This window comes from Papaver somniferum, chromosome 5 (genome assembly GCF_003573695.1).
Source record: "Papaver somniferum cultivar HN1 chromosome 5, ASM357369v1, whole genome shotgun sequence".
NCBI classification, from domain to species: Eukaryota; Viridiplantae; Streptophyta; class Magnoliopsida; order Ranunculales; family Papaveraceae; genus Papaver; species Papaver somniferum.
The window spans coordinates 4,239,624-4,258,730 of record NC_039362.1 but is presented as its reverse complement, the minus strand read 5'-3'; the positions used below and the strand labels follow the sequence as shown (position 1 = coordinate 4,258,730).

Below are 19,107 nucleotides of genomic sequence, written 5' to 3'. Positions count from 1 at the left end.
CTAAAATCAAGTAAAGTGTTCTATGTTAAATCACTCTATGATTTTCACTATCATAAATGATCTAGAAGTAGGAGTAGGACCGGTTCGACTGGCTGAGTAAGAATAGGTATATGGGCCCGGCTTTCGCGTATTAAAAGAAGCACGAGTTTAAAATTAGAAACAACTATCAACATTAATTTTCCGAAACTAAATAAGAAACTAGAAGCTTTTGACATAAAAATAGTTTGTACAAGTGTGCCAATTACTAATGATAAAAATTTAACCTAATAATAATAGATGTTAAGTGGGCAACATAGACAATATATTTAGTACTTACTAAGACATGAAAAAAGAAAATAAATTAGTCTGATAAATTGATACTCTCTTTTAGGGTTTGATATATATATATATGCTCATTTGTATAAATTCATCTTCATCTGTACCACCTAAAATCACTAAAACTATTGAAAGTCCCTTATATTTATCTTAAATTCTATAATCAGTCCACCTTGTATCTTAAATTTAGTCCACTAAACTCCTTATGTATATATAAAGTTTTATTAGCCCCCTCATTTTAAATTCTTGGCTCCGCCAACAGTTAGCTATTTGGGAAAAACTGTTCGCAATACGTTCTCCTCTCGTAAAAGAAAGCTTATTTACCATCTATCTCCTCCTTCGTATATGACCCATACATAACCTTAGCACGACCCGTGGACATCTTTATTACTTTTTAGAATTTCAGAGAAAAATTAAATAGAAAAGAACTAGATATTGAGATAGAAATCAAATCAATTTAAAAAGAATTATCAGACTAGAACGGAAAAAGATATATTTATTTTTTTCTTTTGCAAAGCTCTGCCAACAAAAATCAAATAATCAAATAATAAATAGATAGATTTTTACAAGATCACTTTGTTATTGAAAAATATCATTTTGAACTGAATCGTCAAAAGGAGAACTAAATATGGTAAGTTTGGGCTGACAAGTATGAGACATGAGAGGGTAAAACTAGAGCATCCAAAACACAACAGAACTGCATGGGACAATAATACATACACTCTAGTAGTACCACTGTTTTTCTTTTTCTGTTTAAAAATAGAATATTGCAGATTGAATCAAGTCTTCACATAGTTTTTTTTTTTATTTCTTCAGAGAATTATCAGCAGAGAATCTAGTCTGTTCTATCTAGTAAAAAATGGAATTCCAGATTTAATACTTATTTATTTATTTATTTATTGAGATATTAGTTTCAACTTTGAAGAGTGAAAGAATTGTTGTTAAATACAGTAACTCTTTCTGTTTTGTCACAACAACATTATATGTTTTTTTTTGTTCAATAATTTGTCAAGTTTGAGATCATACTTTGATGATATGATTTCATGATTTTCTTCTGCCTTTGTTTAATTATCACTTCTGTTCATATATCTTCTTGTAAGCTTTTTATTTATTTTTTATTTTTTTCTGTATTTGAATTCATTTGGTAGTTGTTTCAGGATGTTCTAAGAGATTAGATCATGTTTATTCTAGTTTTATGATCTGGGTATGAGCTTAAAAGTTTATATTTATAAGTACATGCTCGAGCTGAAATGAAGCAAATGAGGTTATTATGATCTGCTGGGTTTTATAACTTCTTACTAAATTAGAATGCATACCCTTGTTCAGTGTTTTTAAGGCATTGCATGTGGTTTTTCTTAATTTGGATCTCCTGCTTGCAAATTATCTACTCAAAGAATTCATTCATGTTTCTACTTTTAGCATGTTTGCTTAATTTGGGAATAGATTTACATTTCTTTTCGTGTTTTCTTCTGTAGGGTTTACTTTTTTGTAGCTAGGCAAATAAGAAGAATGTCTCGTTCGGGTTGTCATACTGAGAGAGGAGAATTGAGAATTTATGAAAGTTCGGATGAGGTTGCAACTGAATTAGCAGATTACATTGCGGAGTCATCCGAGGTTTCAGTCAAGGAGAGAGGATTTTTTGCCATTGCATTGTCTGGTGGTTCTCTCATTAGCTTGATGAGGTATATACTACATTTTTTACTTGTTTTCTGTAAGCTAGATTCATATATTGGCTGTTACCGTTGGTTGTGACCGTTAAATGTTAATACGGTCATTGATGTTGTTTCTTATGTAACAGAAAACTCTGTGAAGCGCCTTATAACAAGACCGTGGATTGGACCAAATGGTATATCTTTTCGGCAGATGAGCGTATCGTGGCAAAAAATCACGCAGACAGTAATTACAAGTTGGCAAAGGATTGTCTCTTGTCCAAGGTAATAAATTCTGGGCTATAATTCGACAAATATTCGCCTTACCATACGCGAGTTCAGGAATTAGTGAATTGTGCTAATCTTAATCCTGATTCTCGCTAACGATAAATTGTGAAAATGAATGCACTTCCAGAGACCCCATCTCAGTTGTTAGTCATAAACTTGGTTGCAGATCGGAGACACCGCGAGTGAGATTTCTCGCCAGTCTCATCCCCTATATTCTACATCTGGCAATCTCTTTGTTGGAAACAATGCATCTGAAATAACTTAGCTTTCTGATTTTTATGACCTTTAGAGTTTCGTAACTTTTCTAGAGTTTCCAATTTTGTAATTCAATTTATAGCCTTTCCTATTTTGAAATCTAAAAGAATATCGTGTTCATTCAGCTCTTGTTCCCCTATTTCCTCCAAAGAGTCGTGTCCCTGGGAATGTGTGACCTACTAACATCCTCACACCCCTATAAATGTCACCAAGTAATCGCCCTTCAGCAAAATCTTAGGCACCAAATATTTGAAGGTTCAGTTTAAAAAACTGGTCACTTCTCTTTGATTAGCTAACGGAAAAACTGGTGTGCGGCAGTTAACTTGTTCGTCTAAGAATTTCTTTCGCGATCTAAGGAAAAGTTGATGAATTTTAAGATTAAAAGGTTTGAGGAAACTCCGTGCATTTTATTATTGGTTTTCTCAAATCTAAGCTGCATTAGTTCTGACATTGCTTCTGCTTGTTGCCGTCTGCTTGTAATAGGTGCCCCTGATTCCAAGCCATGTATACTCCATCAATGACTCATTGTCCGCAGAGGAAGCTGCTAGTGAGTATGAATTCGTCCTACGTCAATTGGTAAAGACCCGAACAGTTGGTGTTTCAGAGATCAATGATTGCCCAAAATTCGACTTGATTCTTCTCGGGATGGGACCTGATGGACACGTCGCATCACTATTCCCAAACCACGTGGTACTTGAAGAGGAAGATGAATGGGTCACATTCATCACCGACTCTCCCGAGCCTCCACCAGAAAGGTTAACTTTTACCTTGCCAGTCATCAACTCAGCATCCAACGTCGCTGTTGTTGTGACAGGCATCAGCAAACCAGAAACGCTACACTTAGTAATTGATGATGTAGGACCAGATTGCTCAATGCTACCTGCTCGGATGGTTAACCCAGGAAACGGGAATTTGGTGTGGTTTTTGGATAAATTAGCAGCATCAGAACTCGAGGCCTTCAAGTGCACGGAGCAGGAAGGGAAATCCAGAAAGTGAATATCATGCTCAGAGAGAACCGGAAAGTTAATATCATGCTCAGAGAGTCAGACTCAGTTATGTATGTAGGTGCCAGAACTCAAACCATATGGAACTCTTTTGTTCCATTTTTTTCATCCTTAAATCGTTCTCATTTTGCAATTCATTCTCCTTTTGCTCTCTAGTGTTCTGTGTCTGTGAATTTCCTTTTTGTTGTTATTAATAAACAGCCTCACAAGTAGAACTGCTAGTCAGAATACTTCAAAATCGGCTGTAGCTGTATCTTGGCATGACTACACTTTCAAAGTTGGTGCTTGTCTTACACTTCTTTTGCGAAAATGAGTATTCTTTACTCTGTAAAGCTATATGCCCCTTCAAGTGACAAGAGAGCTGTCAAAATTTCACCAGGATGACCCTTCTTGGTTCACTGCTAGGTATGCTTAATTTTTTAAAGGGTACAGAGACCACATCCAAGCACATTTTTATAGTGATGAAAGTTGATGTTCTACTTGTAAACGAAAACCTGCTCTATAAAAGACATCTCTCGATTACTTGATAAAATTCAAGAAGAAAGGAAGACAAAATATTCCCAAAACCCAGGCAAAGGCTTGTTGCAAAGAGAGATCACAAATTCAAGTTTACAAGTTGTACTGTGAGCTTCTTTTCATCCTGGGCACCAGCTTTTTATTTCACCTACCAATATAATGAAGTAAATGGTTGCCATAAGGGGACTTGAATTCTCATCACGCAGGTGGAATTCACGATCGACCCTCAGATTTGGTCGCCACCCACTCCAAAAACTTGACCTGAGAAGCCATAGCATCATCCCGATAGAGTTGATAATAATGGGATGCAGCTTCTTTTCCAACTGTGTAACCAACCACAGCTCCAAGACCCACAGCTAAGACGGCACCTGTTAGTAAAAAGTGAAAAAAAATGTGTAAATATGTTAATACAGGTAAATCCCATCCCTTACTAGCTACATTCAAATTCTTTCTTTTTACTATCCTGGCAATGCACACAAGTTGAATGGTTTTGAATGCAATATAAATCCCAGCAGTGATAATAAAGTCAACATAATCACTTTTAGTGTTAAGAAATCCGCTAGTTATTCAAAGTTTCAAAACGAACATGCATAGTAACTGATCAGTTCAAGGGATCCAATTTTCAGCGCAATTTCACACAATTGTTCAAATACGAGGTTTGCAGGAGAGCATGGTAAACATGGTACTCAATGGAAACAGCTTGTACTTTTACTATGGTGACCATATTCCAAAACTACACCAACCAAGGGGTAAAACAAAATCTAGTTCTAGCAAGAACACCCCTTTGAATATAAACTAATATAGCTAGTTTTTAACAATGGTAACACTAACCCCACCCCCATAATCCAACATCGGAACTTCATACATTATGGGTAGAAACCAAGGAAGTCGCTAAACCGCCACCTGACTGCTTAAAAGTAAAGTTGGACGCTTCTCCAGAGTAATAATCACTGCTTTGCATATTCTTAAGGGATTACACAGGACATTTCCATGCAGCCAGATAAATCTATACAAGAGACTGCAGTGCCAAGCAGGCCAAACCTAGGGAATCTATTTCTCTAGAATGAACACATACGAGGTCACAAAACATACTGAAAGGATAACGGGATTGAATAGCACTAATAATCATTAGCCAATGTCAACCGAAATTGAAAAATATCGCTACAAGATGACAGCAAAAGAACAAGGTTCCAGTAGTTCATTTTCTCATAACTCGTTTTGGTTTTCCAAAACTTACTAAGGAGACTTAGTGTGACAGCACAAGATAAGCAATAAGAATACAACATTTGGTATTCAAACAGTAAAGTGAAAACAGTACCGTGAGGACTCTTTGAATATCTCCAGGCAGTTCCACCCAAATGAAGTGCTCCAACAGCGCTTCCTATTGCAGCTACGTTTGCTGCCTTCCTTGCATTTTCCACCTGAAGAAGAGTCAAGCGAAAAGAAAATTAACAAACTAGTTACAAAACTAACAAAAAGAAAGATCACATTAGGTCATTGAGAAATCTATTTTAGGCCATTCAAGCTATTAACAGCAATAATTAGCCCCGTGTCACATCGCATTATATGGAATTTCAACAGCAACAGGTCCTACATGGAATCAATTAGTTTATGGTTGCTTCAATATCTCATTCTCACAGACATGTCAAGATTAGATAAAAATCTCAGAAACACAGATATCTTAATTCCTTTTACACTTACAAAACCTAAAATCAATGAAATGAAAAATACCGAAATTATAAGAAATTTGTACGAATCTAGATTAAAAAAATAAAAATGAAAAGAGATTGGAAAAGAGAGAGAGGAGTAACATACGACGGGTCCATGGACAGGATCAATAGAGATGAAAGATTGAACATCAGAGTTAGACCATTTGATTCCTTTCTCAGTAGCATCTATAAACTTCTTATGATGTTCAAGGAATCCCATTAGAAGACGATTCAGATAACAGAATACAACAGATGATGAATTCTTCAATTTCGATTTCAATAACTCTTCTCGTTTTTCTGTTCCTGGTGTTTTTATTTTTATGTGCTCTGCCTGCCTGCCTGGGATTAATGGGGGGATTAACATCTTACACTCGGGCTTTTATTTTGTTGGCCCATAACTAGAAAACATAAATAGACATTTTGGCTGAGGTCTTCAACCTGTCGGTGAATCGCAGGCCAAGAACGATGGCACTACGCGGAAATGTTACCAGTATAAGACAAAATATTTTCGAGCTTGCGAATTTCCATGCCCTCCAATACCATGGTGAACGACGAATGCCTTTCGATCATGGAGTTCAGTTCTGGGCACTCTTCAAGAGTTTTACATTAGGATACTAAAGATTCTATACCTGTCCGGGGAAATTTCAGGATTTCTCACTTGGTAGACCTTGAGTTTCCGCTCTTCCAAAGTTTTAACTTTTAACTCTTTTTGTTGTATTCCTTGCATAAATCATACTACCAAAAGCCATGAAATGTCGAGCCAACATTTTTTTAAATAAAATGCAAAATACGTACATAAATGTGGGACATATTTGACATGACTTGTTTGCAGGAGTGTCTTGAGAAAGGCGGTAACCTACGAAAAGGGTTGTACATATAGACGTAGTGAAGGAAATTCCATACAGAAGTTGTCAAAAAAAAAATAATGACATAGCCATCTTCTTCTAGACAAGATAACGTGCATGTCATACTGTCATGCAGTGTTCAACTGAGCTTCAACAGCTTCCCTGTAGCCAAGAATCAAGAAGCAATATAAGAAACAACTAGATGAGAATGTAATGTCACCAGGAAAAGAGACTCGGGGATACTTGAAGTAAATGACTTGGTGATATAATTGACTTAATAGATAAACGGGCGATAAAATATTCGTCTATCAAGTAAAATATGGGGAAATTGTTATTTTGGTAGTTCTTGAATCTAGATAAAACCATCTCGAGTTTTGATAGCCAGGACTGCCAGATGTAACTTCAAACTTCATTTTTTGATAAGGCAAAACATGAACTCAAGGCTAAAATAAAATTAAGGGGGTAGCCGAGTAGTAGAACTGAACCTGAATGCATCTTTAAGCTCTTGGTTATTAGGACTCAACTTCAAACCTTCGAGGAAGGCTTCTTGCGCACGACTGTATCTCTGCAATAACAAATGCAACAAAAGAAACTTGAAAACACTGTCCGTCAAGATTAGCTGTGAAAAAAACCTAGAAAGCAGCAAGATAAACATGGGAAACACGAAATGAGGAATACATTTCACTTTGTCTTTCTTTTGAAGGAAGGAAAAAGAAAGAAATACACTTACTTTTAGTAAGTTGTACGCTACACCATCCCGATAGTATGCCTTAGGCCGATCTGGCCTTAGCAATATGCATGCTTGGGCAGTTCCTAAAGCCGACTCGCCATCTTTCAAACGGGCCCAACACATACTCCGGTTAGAAAGTACATTTGCGTCATACGGATCAATTTCGCTTGCCTATAGTCACGTCATAAAACAAAGTACATCAGTTATGTGATGGTTGCTTTACATAACATAAGAAAGAATGAATAATGAATTAAAGATGGGAAAAAATGAGATAGCAATAGTCACTAAAAGCGACCAGGTAAAGAATTAATATACATGGATGAACATTACAGACAGTATCAGGTAGAAATTCGTGAGAAGAAAAAAAACAGTTAAAGCTTTCAACAGAGTTTAGAAAATGAGCAGAGCTCGAACAAACACCAAAGTCTGATTGAATCAACGAAAGTAGGGGTGTAAATTTTACCCGGCAGTCCGAGGCCCAGTACCGTCCGCCCTGTCCCATGACAGCCCATGGGTGACCGTGGCCCTTTACGGGCTGGCCCGACCTAGCCCATTTAAATAGGAGGGCGGGCACAGGCCACAATTCAATTTTTCTTTCCCGGCCAATACCCTCCCTATTATCCCGTCAATGCTACCCGCCATGTTAGCCCGCCAGTGTTATCCATTTACCTAGCCTAAGTGACTGTTCTCATTTGTTTTATCCTAGAATATACTTGGTACATATACTTAATACAGTCAACCCTCATAGTTTTCATACGTATTTCTTAACTTTTATTCCATTGGAGTCTAATTTTGTTAACCATATAGAGAAAATATTGAGCAAAATCTAAGGTAGTTTCCTTTTCTGATGATTCAATTCAGGAAAAATTATACGTAACTTTACGAAAAAGTTCCAGCCGTAGACTAATATTGTTCAGCCGTAGACCAATATATCAGCAACTAAATAGTTAAGACTAGACGAGGCTGCTAGGTTATGCAGCAGTGTCTAACCCTCTTGGACGGAGAAATCGAGATAAAGAGGTCAAACAGAGGTTATTCAAGGATTTACGATAGAAAGCTCAACATACGTTACTAGTCAAAAAAATCAAATTGGAACCTCCAACAATGACAACAAAACTTATGTAGGTAACAATGAATTCACTGTCATAATTTCAACTAAAAGCATCATCATTATGTAATTCAGGGTTCACTTCCATCAAATGATATGGTCATGTTAGAAAGAAAAGGTACCTGTGAGTACCAATATAATGCCTTATAATAATCATGTTCCTTAAATGCTTCTGTGCCTTTTACCTTTACCTCCTGAAACTTCTCCTTGGCTTTCAGCTTCCACTTCAAAGTTAACGACTTCACAGTTAATAATACAATAAAGGTTACGGAAACAGCAGCTATGACATGATAGAAATCACACTAATGTAATATTAGGGCAATCTTCCAGTATGTTGTTCAGCATGTCATACTACGGTCAAGTCTAATTTTAACATGTAGTTAGCTTTAATATGATGTTTAGTACTAAGTCTTGAAGGTTAAGGAGCTGAAATTACAACATCTCCATCCATGGAAAAGAAGAAAGTTGCAAAGGTATACCAAGGGTCTACCAATGATGCAAGTTAGTTATTGTGGTAATTGAATATTTGTCCCTACTTTTGATGACTTTACAAATATCCTTATCACACAATAAATATGTCCCTCTCTATCTATAAGCCCATCAGGGGTCCAATAAGGATTTTATTTCTTCCAAATTTGCCATACATCTATTGTTTTTATCTATCCCTACTTACTACTTCTTCTTCTTCTTCTTCTTCTTCTTCTTCTTCATTTAGCAGCGAACCATCATCTCCATTGCTCCACCACCACCACCAACATCTCCATCGTCACCACCTCTGCAAATTCTCCTACCTTTGCCGCCGACAATCGAGATGTATCAGCAACATATGAAACCTTCTTATTCTTCTATAATCGATTTTTAAAATCATTTCCAAAGAAAACGAGATCTGATTTTTTAGGTTTTGAAATCAAGTTTTGAGCAACGTCTGCGAACGATTTGGTGGTTCGATTCGATTAAGAAAAAAGGATCTGAGAGCTGCTACGATAAAATTGATTTCGAGATGGTTATGGTGTGTGAATCAATAGGATATGTTGGAGATAATGAACTTGTTGTTGCTGAGAAGTAATGGGTGTGTTCGAATATGAAGTTGCTGATGCTTCTAATGGATTGTGACTAAAATGAATAGATAAATGTGTAGGAATTACAGGGAATATAGAATTATGAAGAGAGAAGTAATGATGATAATGGTAGCGGCTGTAGTGGTTCTGGTGGCGACGGTGGTGGTGGTTCGAATTGGTGTTGAAGCTTCATAGAAGACAGTGGCAATTGCTGTTATGGATTATAAATGGTGGTTGATGGTTCTGTTGGTGGTTATTGCAATGAAGGAGATGAAGATGTTGTTGTTTATGAAGCTACAGGTGATGATCAATTGGTGTTGTTTATATGGTTTTATGGGATCAATTGTTGTTGTTGACCCAATTTTTTATGGGATCAACTGCAGTTGTTGATCCATTTATGGGATCAACTCTTGTTGTTGACCCAATTTTTTATGGGATCAACTACGGTTGTTGATCCATTTATTGGATCAACTCTTGTTGTTGACCCAATATTTTATTGAATCAACTACTGTTCTTGATCCTTTCAACTCCTATTGTTGACAATATTTCCTTGGGTAAGTATAATCATGCTTGTATTAAAATCATGCTTGTAGTTTAAATCATGTAAATTTCTTCCAATGTTGAACTTGTGGTGCAATGGTAGCATGACCGACTCTATGTCAGATGATGCATGTTCGATTCACGCCAAGTTCACTCCATTTGCATGAATCAACTTTCATTGTTGATCCAATTTAGGGGATCAACTACCATTGTTGATCCCCTAAATTGGATCAACTTCTACTGTTGATCTCTTTTTTTTTTGGATCAACTATCATTGTTGATCCCCTAAATTGGATCAACTTCTACTGTTGGTTCTATTTTTATTTGGATCAACTACTGTTGTTGATACAAAAATATATGAACCATTGGTGGTGGCGGCAGCGGTAACGATGGTGGTGGCGGCGGCGGTAACGGTGGTGACGGCGGCGGTAACGGTGGCGGCGGCAGACTAGTGGTGGTGGCGACGACGAACTAGTGGTGGTGGAGGACTGATGGTGTAATGGTGGTGGTGAAGGAGTGGTGGTAGAATATTAGTGGTGGTGGCGGTTGGTAGGTGGTGGTTGTTGAACGGTGGTGGTGGAACGGTAGTAGAATGTTTGTGGTGATGGTGCTAGTGGTGATGGTGAAGTGGTAGAGAAAGAAATTTGTTGCATTTTGAAATAAAGAAAAATATTATATGGGTGAGGATATTAAGGGAATCAAATTGTAAATGGATAAGGTTATTAAAAAGTAGGGAGATATTTATTGTTGTATAAGGATATATTTATTGGATGTCAAAAGTAGGGACATATAAATAATATAACCTATGTTATTTATACACATCCAACTTGCCTTATACGCAACCCATGGCTTCAATTGGAGAGCCAAACTATTTCTTAGCACTCTATATGCATTTACACGAAATTAATTCGTTTAGATATTTGCCATAACGAAAAGAGTCCAGATTTTAATACTGGAGGAGAAATATGATGCGAAAATGATGCAACCTGGGCCAGTTGTTTCCAAGTACCCAGTGAAGATTTTTGTTTTTTTTTGTAAGCATTTAAAAGAGCCATAATTTTGGGCATACCAAAATCTTTCAAGGCATACTGAATGAAAACAAAAAAGGTTGTTGAATAGCAAAATCAGATAACCCCTTAACCCAAATTTTTTTTAATGGCAAATCTGCCCTTTACGTATTAGTGTTAATAATCTTGATTAGTGATTAAATATTTTATTTAGATATTAAGATAATTTTCAGAATTATAAGAGTTATTTAGATGAAAAATTTGAGGAAAAAAAATCAAAGTTTTGGTTTGGTTAAGAAGGAGAGCAAGAGAAGGAGAAAGTGAGAAAATTATAATTCTTGATTCAATGGAGGATGAGGAGGGTCATATATCATCTAAAAAACCTAGGAAAATACACATCAACTACACCAATGATTCCCAAATGGATGATTTCTTATATTATGAATCATGGTTCGGCGAAACAGGTTGAGGTTCGGCTCACATCTATGAGCCGAATCTACCAATTGATGAACGGTTCGGCTTACTGAATCTGTTTACTGCATGCGCCGAACCTATAATTTCCAATTCCCACCCTTTTGCTAGACACTAGTTCGGCTTATATGAAAGTTTCATAGTAAGCCGAACAACATCCTGAATAGCCCGGAATAGAATCATTACTAATTCGGCTTACATATCCAAATTCGTATGTGCCGAACATAATTTTTTAATTTCTGGGTTGAAATATTGTTACTGGTTCGGCACATATGGAGAATATCGTATCAGCCGAAACCTCTTATGTTCAAGGTTCGGCACATAATATGATTATCGTCTGAGCCGAACATGAATTTGTTAATTTTTGGGTTAAAATATTGTTCGCGGTTCGGCACATATTGAGGATATCGTATAAGCCGAAACCTGTAAATGTTCATAGTTCGGCACATAATGTGATTATCGAATGCGCCGAACCTGAAGGACAAATGATTCGGCGTGTAACTAACATTAGAGGATAAGCCGAACTCTGTAAATTCGGCACATAACTGTTAAGCTATTCATTAAAACATGAAATTGACGGTGTCCATAACCCAATCCCAGCACCATTAAAAACAAAGTTCAGCACCTTAAAGCAAAGGTGTTTGCAACACCATAAAAGTGTACTTAAAACTTAAGAAAAAGTGTACCATAAAAGTGTACATAAAAGGGCATTTAACCACGACCCCTCTTCTTAGTTCCACGACCACCTCTTCTTCCACCTTGGTCTTCATCTTCCGACGCATCATTACCGGGTTGGACGGTAGCACCAACTTGGCTTGTACCTTCACCAACTTGTCGAGACCTCTTAGTGGTAGGCCTTTGTTCGGGTTCCTCGGGTCCTTGTCCTTTGTTGATGATTGCATCCCACTTGTCGATGAGGTATTTTTGTTCTTCCACGGTCATTGTTGTTTTGCAACCAAGTTTGGCCTTCATTTTCTTCAACATCTCCCTACCCGCGGCAACCTATTTTTCATTTGAGAACAACTTATAACCATGAGGTTGAAGACATTTTTACCATAACTAATATATGAAAACAGTATAAAGTGAAGTCATTCTTACCATAACCTTGAAAGCCTTGACTACATCTTCGGAAGTAGACTTGTTGGTGATCTTGATTGGCCTCGCCTTCCCCTTATCAGATATCTTTTGCCTTTTCTTATTGATAATGAAGGGATGAGAAATTTGGTTATACCAATCCATATAGCCCGGATCCTCTTCACATGGATCATCAAGTAAAGGTGTTAACTTGGACGCATCTAATGTGTGATTGTCTAAATTATTCCAAAACTCAACGGTGGGATCAGGATCATACTTTGGTTCCCAAGATGAAGTGGTGCTTTTAGTTCCCTTACCACTCTTTGGTAACAACCTGAATTTCTCGTCAAACAAAGGAACCTTTTGGACACATCCTAATTGACGGAGTACTCGCCTAGGATCGTATATAACATAACCACCGGGATACCACAATGGCCCATGATACATACCTACCGGCATATCCTCATCTTCAACAACTTCATCTTCTTCATCTTCATTCTCATATGGTTGAAAAGCGACATCATCAACACCAAGACAGTCTAACGTCTCTCTCAAACTTGCCACCAACTTCTTTTTGTTCCTTTTCTTGGAGTCCTCGTACGCGTACCGTGCTGCAGTTGGCTCAGTATCAACATAATCGACATCTTTCTCAAATACTTTGGCCAAGTTCAAAATTGGGAAATGGTCATATATCCACACCTGCATCGAAAGAACCACATTAAAAAATCAAAGGAATTGAATTGATAGAAACAAGTTTTACTTGGAAACATCAAAGTAAGACTAAAGTTTGCAAACTCAGAGAACTGTTCGGCTTATATGGATCAAGTATTATAAGCCGAACCAAGTAAGAAAAAACTTCGGCTTAAAAGGTTTTATGGTTATAAGCCGAACCATACTCTGAACTCCCAAAAGTTACCTGGAGCAAAGTGAAGTTCCCTCCGATGTTTGTACTTGTCACCTAGCAAGACGGGTGGCAAGTTGGTCCAGCAGGTAAGCGAGCGTAGCCGTTCCCCAAGCAAACTTGTTACAAGTTTCAAGATTCTTTACCAATTGGAGATAATTAGCATTTACCTTGTTTTCCGGTAGTGTCGGGAAAGATGTCTCTACCAAGAGTATAAAGCAAGTAGGCAGTTCCGGTTTGCTTCACTTTGACGGGATCCATTATCAACAAACCTTGTGTGACTCTTTCCTTTGTGTTCTCAAACTCCCTTTTCAAGTTAGTCAACTTGATCTTCTTATTCTTCTTATTTCTGCCACCTGGTATGAAAACGGTATCGACATCTTTAACTGATCGACAAAACTCCAACTCAGTTTTCATTGAACCCCAACCAAGGCATTCCAGGTACAAATTGTATAGCTCATCCCAACTCATGTCATAAAAACCAGCATCCACACTTACACCCCTTGCTTTAAGACCTGTAATCTTACTAGCCTCATCAGGAGTGATTGACATCTCTCCAAAAGGTAATTGAAATGTGTAAGTTTCTGGACAAAAGCGCTCGGTAAATGCAGAGGCCGACACACTATCATATTCCTTATGTCCATAATTGATAGCAGGCCATAAAGCACTGGCTTGTACGTAAGCAATCACCTCAGGAACCTCTTCATCAAGACTCCATTCCGCTGCCCTCTGGTGTCTCAATACTCGGACTGCACGGTTGTGATCAGGAGTCTCATAAATTCTCTTCGCCCAAGAATCGGCATAACCAATCAACACATTTCCTCCATCTTCCGGAAGACCATGAGGCAAACCATCTGATCGAGGTGTAATTACGTCATCTTCATCAGGAATGTGTAAACCAGTGATCCGTCGATCATCATCGTTCTTCTCTTTCTCGGGTTCTGCCACCTTCTTACCTTTCTTGTCTTTCTTGGGTTTTCCTTGGGGTTGTGTTTCTTGATGAACTTCTTGATTATCATAAACTTCTTCATCTTCAGCTATTCCTTCTTCTTGTCTTTCAATTCTTACTTGTCTTTCAATTCTTACTTCTTCTAAAGTTCCTCCTCTACCTCCCGCTCCCAATTTTTTCTTACCTCCTCGTCTAGGATCGGGAGTTTTAGAAGTAGAAGGTGTTACCTCCATCTTCTTCCTCTTTGTAGCTGCATTGGTCCTGACACAAGTATGAAAGTTATAAGACTAATTCGAACAACAAAGAGATTTGGAAAGCCAAAAACTTGTAAGAAAATAAGAAGGCTCGGCTTACCCGAAATAACACATATGAGCCGAATCATGTCTTGAAATTTTTATTAGCTTACACAGAGAGTGGATCGGCTCATACCACAAAACAATTATAAGCCGATCCCATATATTCGGCTCACAACCGATACCGTCGAATAAGCCGAATCTATGATTATGAACTCAAACATGTATTCGGCGCAACATGATATAATATAAATAAGCCGATCCTACACACTTGTAAAATTTATGAAATTTTAACAATAATATTCGGCGCAACACTAATACTATCGAATAAGCCGAATCTAGACTTATGAATCGAAACCTTTATTCGGCGCAAAACTAATACAACCATACAAGCCGATCCTAAGCACATGCAAAAATTCTGAAATTCAAACAACAATTATTCGGCACAAAACTAATACTACCATACAAGCCGATCCTACGCACATGCAAAATTATTAGCCGATCCTATATATTCGGCTCACAACCGATACCGTCGAATAAGCCGAATCTATGATTATGAACTCAAACATGTATTCGGCGCAACATGATATCATATAAATAAGCCGATCCTACACACTAGTAAAATTTATGAAATTTTAACAATGATATTCGGCGCAACCCTAATACTATCGAATAAGCCGAATCTAGACTTATGAATTCAAACATTTATTCGGCACAAAACTAGTACTACCATATGAGCCGATCCTATACACATGCAAAAATTCTGAAATTCAAACAACAATTATTCGGCACAAAACTAATACTACCATACAAGCCGATCCTACGCACATGCAAAATTTCTGAAATTCACAAAACATATTCGGCACAAAACTAACACCATCGAATAAGCCGATCCTAAATATAAGTCTCTGTGTCACCAAGTTCGGCTCAAAACGGATTTCAGATATACGCCGAGCCGTTCAAATGCACTTTCAGGGTTCAGTTTCAAGAACAGCTCGGCGCACATCTAAGATTTGTTTTGCGCCGAACCATACCCTGTAACCGCCGCAGAAACATGATTTTGACGAATTAAATCAATCAAACCAATCAAAAACATCAAATACGAGATGGGTTTGTAAAACTAACCTTCTTATTCTCATTTGTGGAGTTGGTTCTTCTTCAATCTCTTCTTCCGGTTGATTTTGTGGTTGATTTTGAGTTTCTTCTTCACTCTCTAAATCTTCTTCTTCTTCTTCAATGGGTTGTTCAATCGCTCGATCAGAACGAGATACTGGCTTACGACGAACCATTATATAGATGAGTTTAATCGTCGACTAAATTTTCACGAATCGACGATTAAATTTCCGCGATGATACGATGAAAAAAAAGGAAGAAGAAGGGTTCGGCTGTTGTGGAGGAGGAAGAAAAAGGGGTTAGGGATATGAAACTGATTTTGGTTTATTGATTATAGGTTTTTGTATTAGGGATAGGGATAGATTAGTAGTGATTTAGAGAATTTAAGGGCATATAGATAATTGAACCACCCCATAGGATACCCCTTATAAGGTCACCCAAGTTAGGACTAGTCCTTTGTATGCCTTGAAAGTTTTAGGCATGCCCAAAATTGGTGTTCATTTAAAATGTGAACTACTCCGTCAAATTCTAAGCCCATAGTTTTCACCGACAGCTAAAGGCACACACCGAAGATTTCCCTAATGTTTTAAGCAACAATGATAGAAGAAAGGCCACCCTTATTTGGTTTCAAACTACAGTCGCAAGTTATATGTTGCCCACCTGTTTCTTAGCTTGATCACATTGTACATGTGTAATTACTCCACCAACGCTCCAGTCGATATATCTCGGAATACGAGAAGTAACAAGGAAAAGAATCTCAACATCATGATGATGACCTTTGACTGCGGCAATTTCTAATGGCGTGTGTCCAAACTGCGACAAAAACAAAGTTGAATTTCTCAAGCCAAATTATACACCAAAGAGAATTTAGAGTTTATTGTCAGTTTGTGTACAATGCCAGAAAAATTGCAAACATAATATCTAGCAAACCCACCATTCAAAAGTGCAAGATCTACGTTTAAATAAAAGTCGTAGATATTTGGAACCATTTATAGATTCAGAAAGATGGGCCTAGATAAGCATTAATGAATTCATTTGGGTGCGAGAATAAGTCATAAGGCGGCATCAATATTTAGAAGTGTCACCAGAATGAAACTTTAAATAATATTATCATACTTCGGTGTATTAGTTTCCTAATTATAGATTTAGTAGATCACATGATGAAGAAGTTGAACAGTCTTAACACATTCTAACTCGGCAATAAGAAACGACTTGACCTTTTCATGGATCACCTAAATGGTGAGGAGATTTTTCTCAAGTATTTGCACATGTTACATCGGTTATGCATGCAACAAAGCATGTCATCCAGATGTATTGAGCTTGCAGACAGAGAGTAAAGATGGGTCAACAACTACACCGAAATAGCGAAGTTAGAGATAAATGAAATATGCAAAGGTTAAATAACATTACAGAATTTGTAACATCAGGATTAGCACCAGCTTGAATTAAGCGCCTGATGATTTCTGTTAGCCCTTTACATGTTGCAACTATTAGAGGTGTTACTCCATACGATCCACCATCCGGGTCAGCACCAGCCTACAAAGACGGCAGGAGGTAGAAAGTTTTTCATAATATGCAGGCATCAAATACCGCGAAAGTACTCAGTAGGATCATGCTAGACAAACTTGCTATACAAAATAAGTCACTAACATCCTAATTATGCATCAAGCATAACTCCAGCTAATTTTAGTATCCAAGATACTAGCTCTTGACTTTGTTGTCAATTTCGATCATCCCAGACACTGATACACTTGGTCGAAATACTTATAGAAATGTGAAAACGACTAGATTTATGTAATATATGATCAGAAAGAAGTAATTCTATTACCGCAGAAGGAATTGAAAATAATAAACCAAATCCAAAATCTGAAATTAGAAAAACAAGGTAAACATTGACTATCCTGTGGAAGACTATAATCAATAGAGAGAGAATAGAATTACAGCTACTGCCAATGGCAGGCCTGTCACAGGGTGATCAAATGTGGTACCTCAAGTAAAAGCTCGACGCATTGTAATGATTGGGGCAGACCAGATTTAATAGATACCGCCAGTGATGTATATGAACGGCAAAACATCAAATTAGGCTGCATAGACAAAAGAAAGATATATTAATATTCACAAGTGCACATGTTTTCATGAACAACAGGTAACCTAACTTACATCTGCATTGTGATCCAACAAAACTCGTATCGCCTCGAGTTGGCCATTATTAGCAGCCACATCTAGAGGTGACAATGTAGCACCAGCCACTCCTAGGGGTGTCAGTGTGCCATCTTCACAAGAACCATTTACATTGACACCTCTGGAAAGCAATCTGGTGAGTATCTCTGTGTATCCTGCAGGTGACCTCACAGTAGGTTTTATGCCCACAAAAGAAAATGATGCAGAATAGATATAAAACAATCATCATATAATCCTAAAAAAGTAAAAAAATAATGTTGATGGTACATAATCAAGAACATTAGAGTCATTTAGAGTACTAAAGCAAGAAATTGCTTGTTGCACGGTAGAGCATTCTTCTACGGTTATAGTAGAAACCTCCGCTTTTATCTTCAGAAATCAGAATCCATATACCATAAATGTAACATGAGAAAAGTTTTGAAAATCATGCACAAATTTTTTAAAATGTTAGATTATGTGGTATATACCATATTGAGCAGCATAATGCAGAGGAGTAGCACCGTAGGTGTTGCGTGTATTAGGATTAGCACCTTTTCCCAGTAGATAATCAACAGTGTTGATATTCCCATCCAGTGATGCATGAGACAATGGAGAGTCACCTGTCCAACAACACAATTAGCAGTAAATTGACATCAAGTCTCCCGATTCTTAAACTAAGCTCTAAATTATTATGATTATATACCTTTTCCATCATCTTTCATATTGACATCAAGTCCCAATTCATCAATCAAGTATTCGAGAACATTTAACTTTCCTTCAGTGGCATCAAAATGGATAACTCGGGACGACCATAACTAAAAGTATAATTGCCAAACATGCCATACGCCTATATTGAACTAATTGAATATCATATGCTTCATTCAAACTGGAAATTCGTAAAGGAGAGGGTCTTTAGAGACTCGACTGAAAGAAGTATCGAATAGTAGAAGAAAAGAAAAAAATTAAATCAAATCAGATTGGGAACACAATTATATTACAGACCTATTGATCAACGGGTAACATTCGAACAATACTATAAAACAATGAAGAAGAAAGAAGATCTAAACAACACTAATATAGATGGTGTATTATTAGTATTCAACTAATGTTTATCTACGCGTA

General features: G+C 37.3%; 3 protein-coding genes across 3 annotated transcripts; 1 reads left to right on the top strand and 2 right to left on the bottom strand.

Annotated features, from left to right (window-relative positions):
- The first annotated feature begins 1,791 nt into the window (after positions 1 to 1,791).
- LOC113280906 (probable 6-phosphogluconolactonase 2) lies at positions 1,792 to 3,811 on the top strand. Its single transcript, XM_026529511.1, has 3 exons — positions 1,792 to 1,997; positions 2,114 to 2,249; positions 2,991 to 3,811. The coding sequence occupies exons 1-3, from the start codon at positions 1,825 to 1,827 to the stop codon at positions 3,501 to 3,503; spliced, it is 822 nt and encodes a 273-aa protein (XP_026385296.1). The 5' UTR covers positions 1,792 to 1,824; the 3' UTR covers positions 3,504 to 3,811.
- Positions 3,812 to 3,994: 183 nt separating this feature from the next.
- Positions 3,995 to 6,106, bottom strand: LOC113280908 (succinate dehydrogenase subunit 6, mitochondrial-like). The gene is made up of 3 exons (XM_026529512.1): positions 5,843 to 6,106; positions 5,346 to 5,448; positions 3,995 to 4,395 (listed from the first exon to the last, which is right to left on the bottom strand). The coding sequence occupies exons 1-3, from the start codon at positions 6,098 to 6,100 to the stop codon at positions 4,241 to 4,243; spliced, it is 516 nt and encodes a 171-aa protein (XP_026385297.1). The 5' UTR covers positions 6,101 to 6,106; the 3' UTR covers positions 3,995 to 4,240.
- Positions 6,107 to 6,709: 603 nt separating this feature from the next.
- LOC113278674 (ankyrin-1-like) lies at positions 6,710 to 18,707 on the bottom strand. The gene is made up of 10 exons (XM_026527447.1): positions 18,689 to 18,707; positions 18,474 to 18,605; positions 17,986 to 18,161; positions 17,814 to 17,909; positions 17,236 to 17,361; positions 16,486 to 16,638; positions 8,542 to 8,643; positions 7,312 to 7,482; positions 7,067 to 7,146; positions 6,710 to 6,743 (listed from the first exon to the last, which is right to left on the bottom strand). Exons 1-10 carry the CDS (start codon positions 18,705 to 18,707, stop codon positions 6,710 to 6,712), a joined length of 1,089 nt encoding a protein of 362 aa, XP_026383232.1.
- Positions 18,708 to 19,107: the final 400 nt, after the last annotated feature.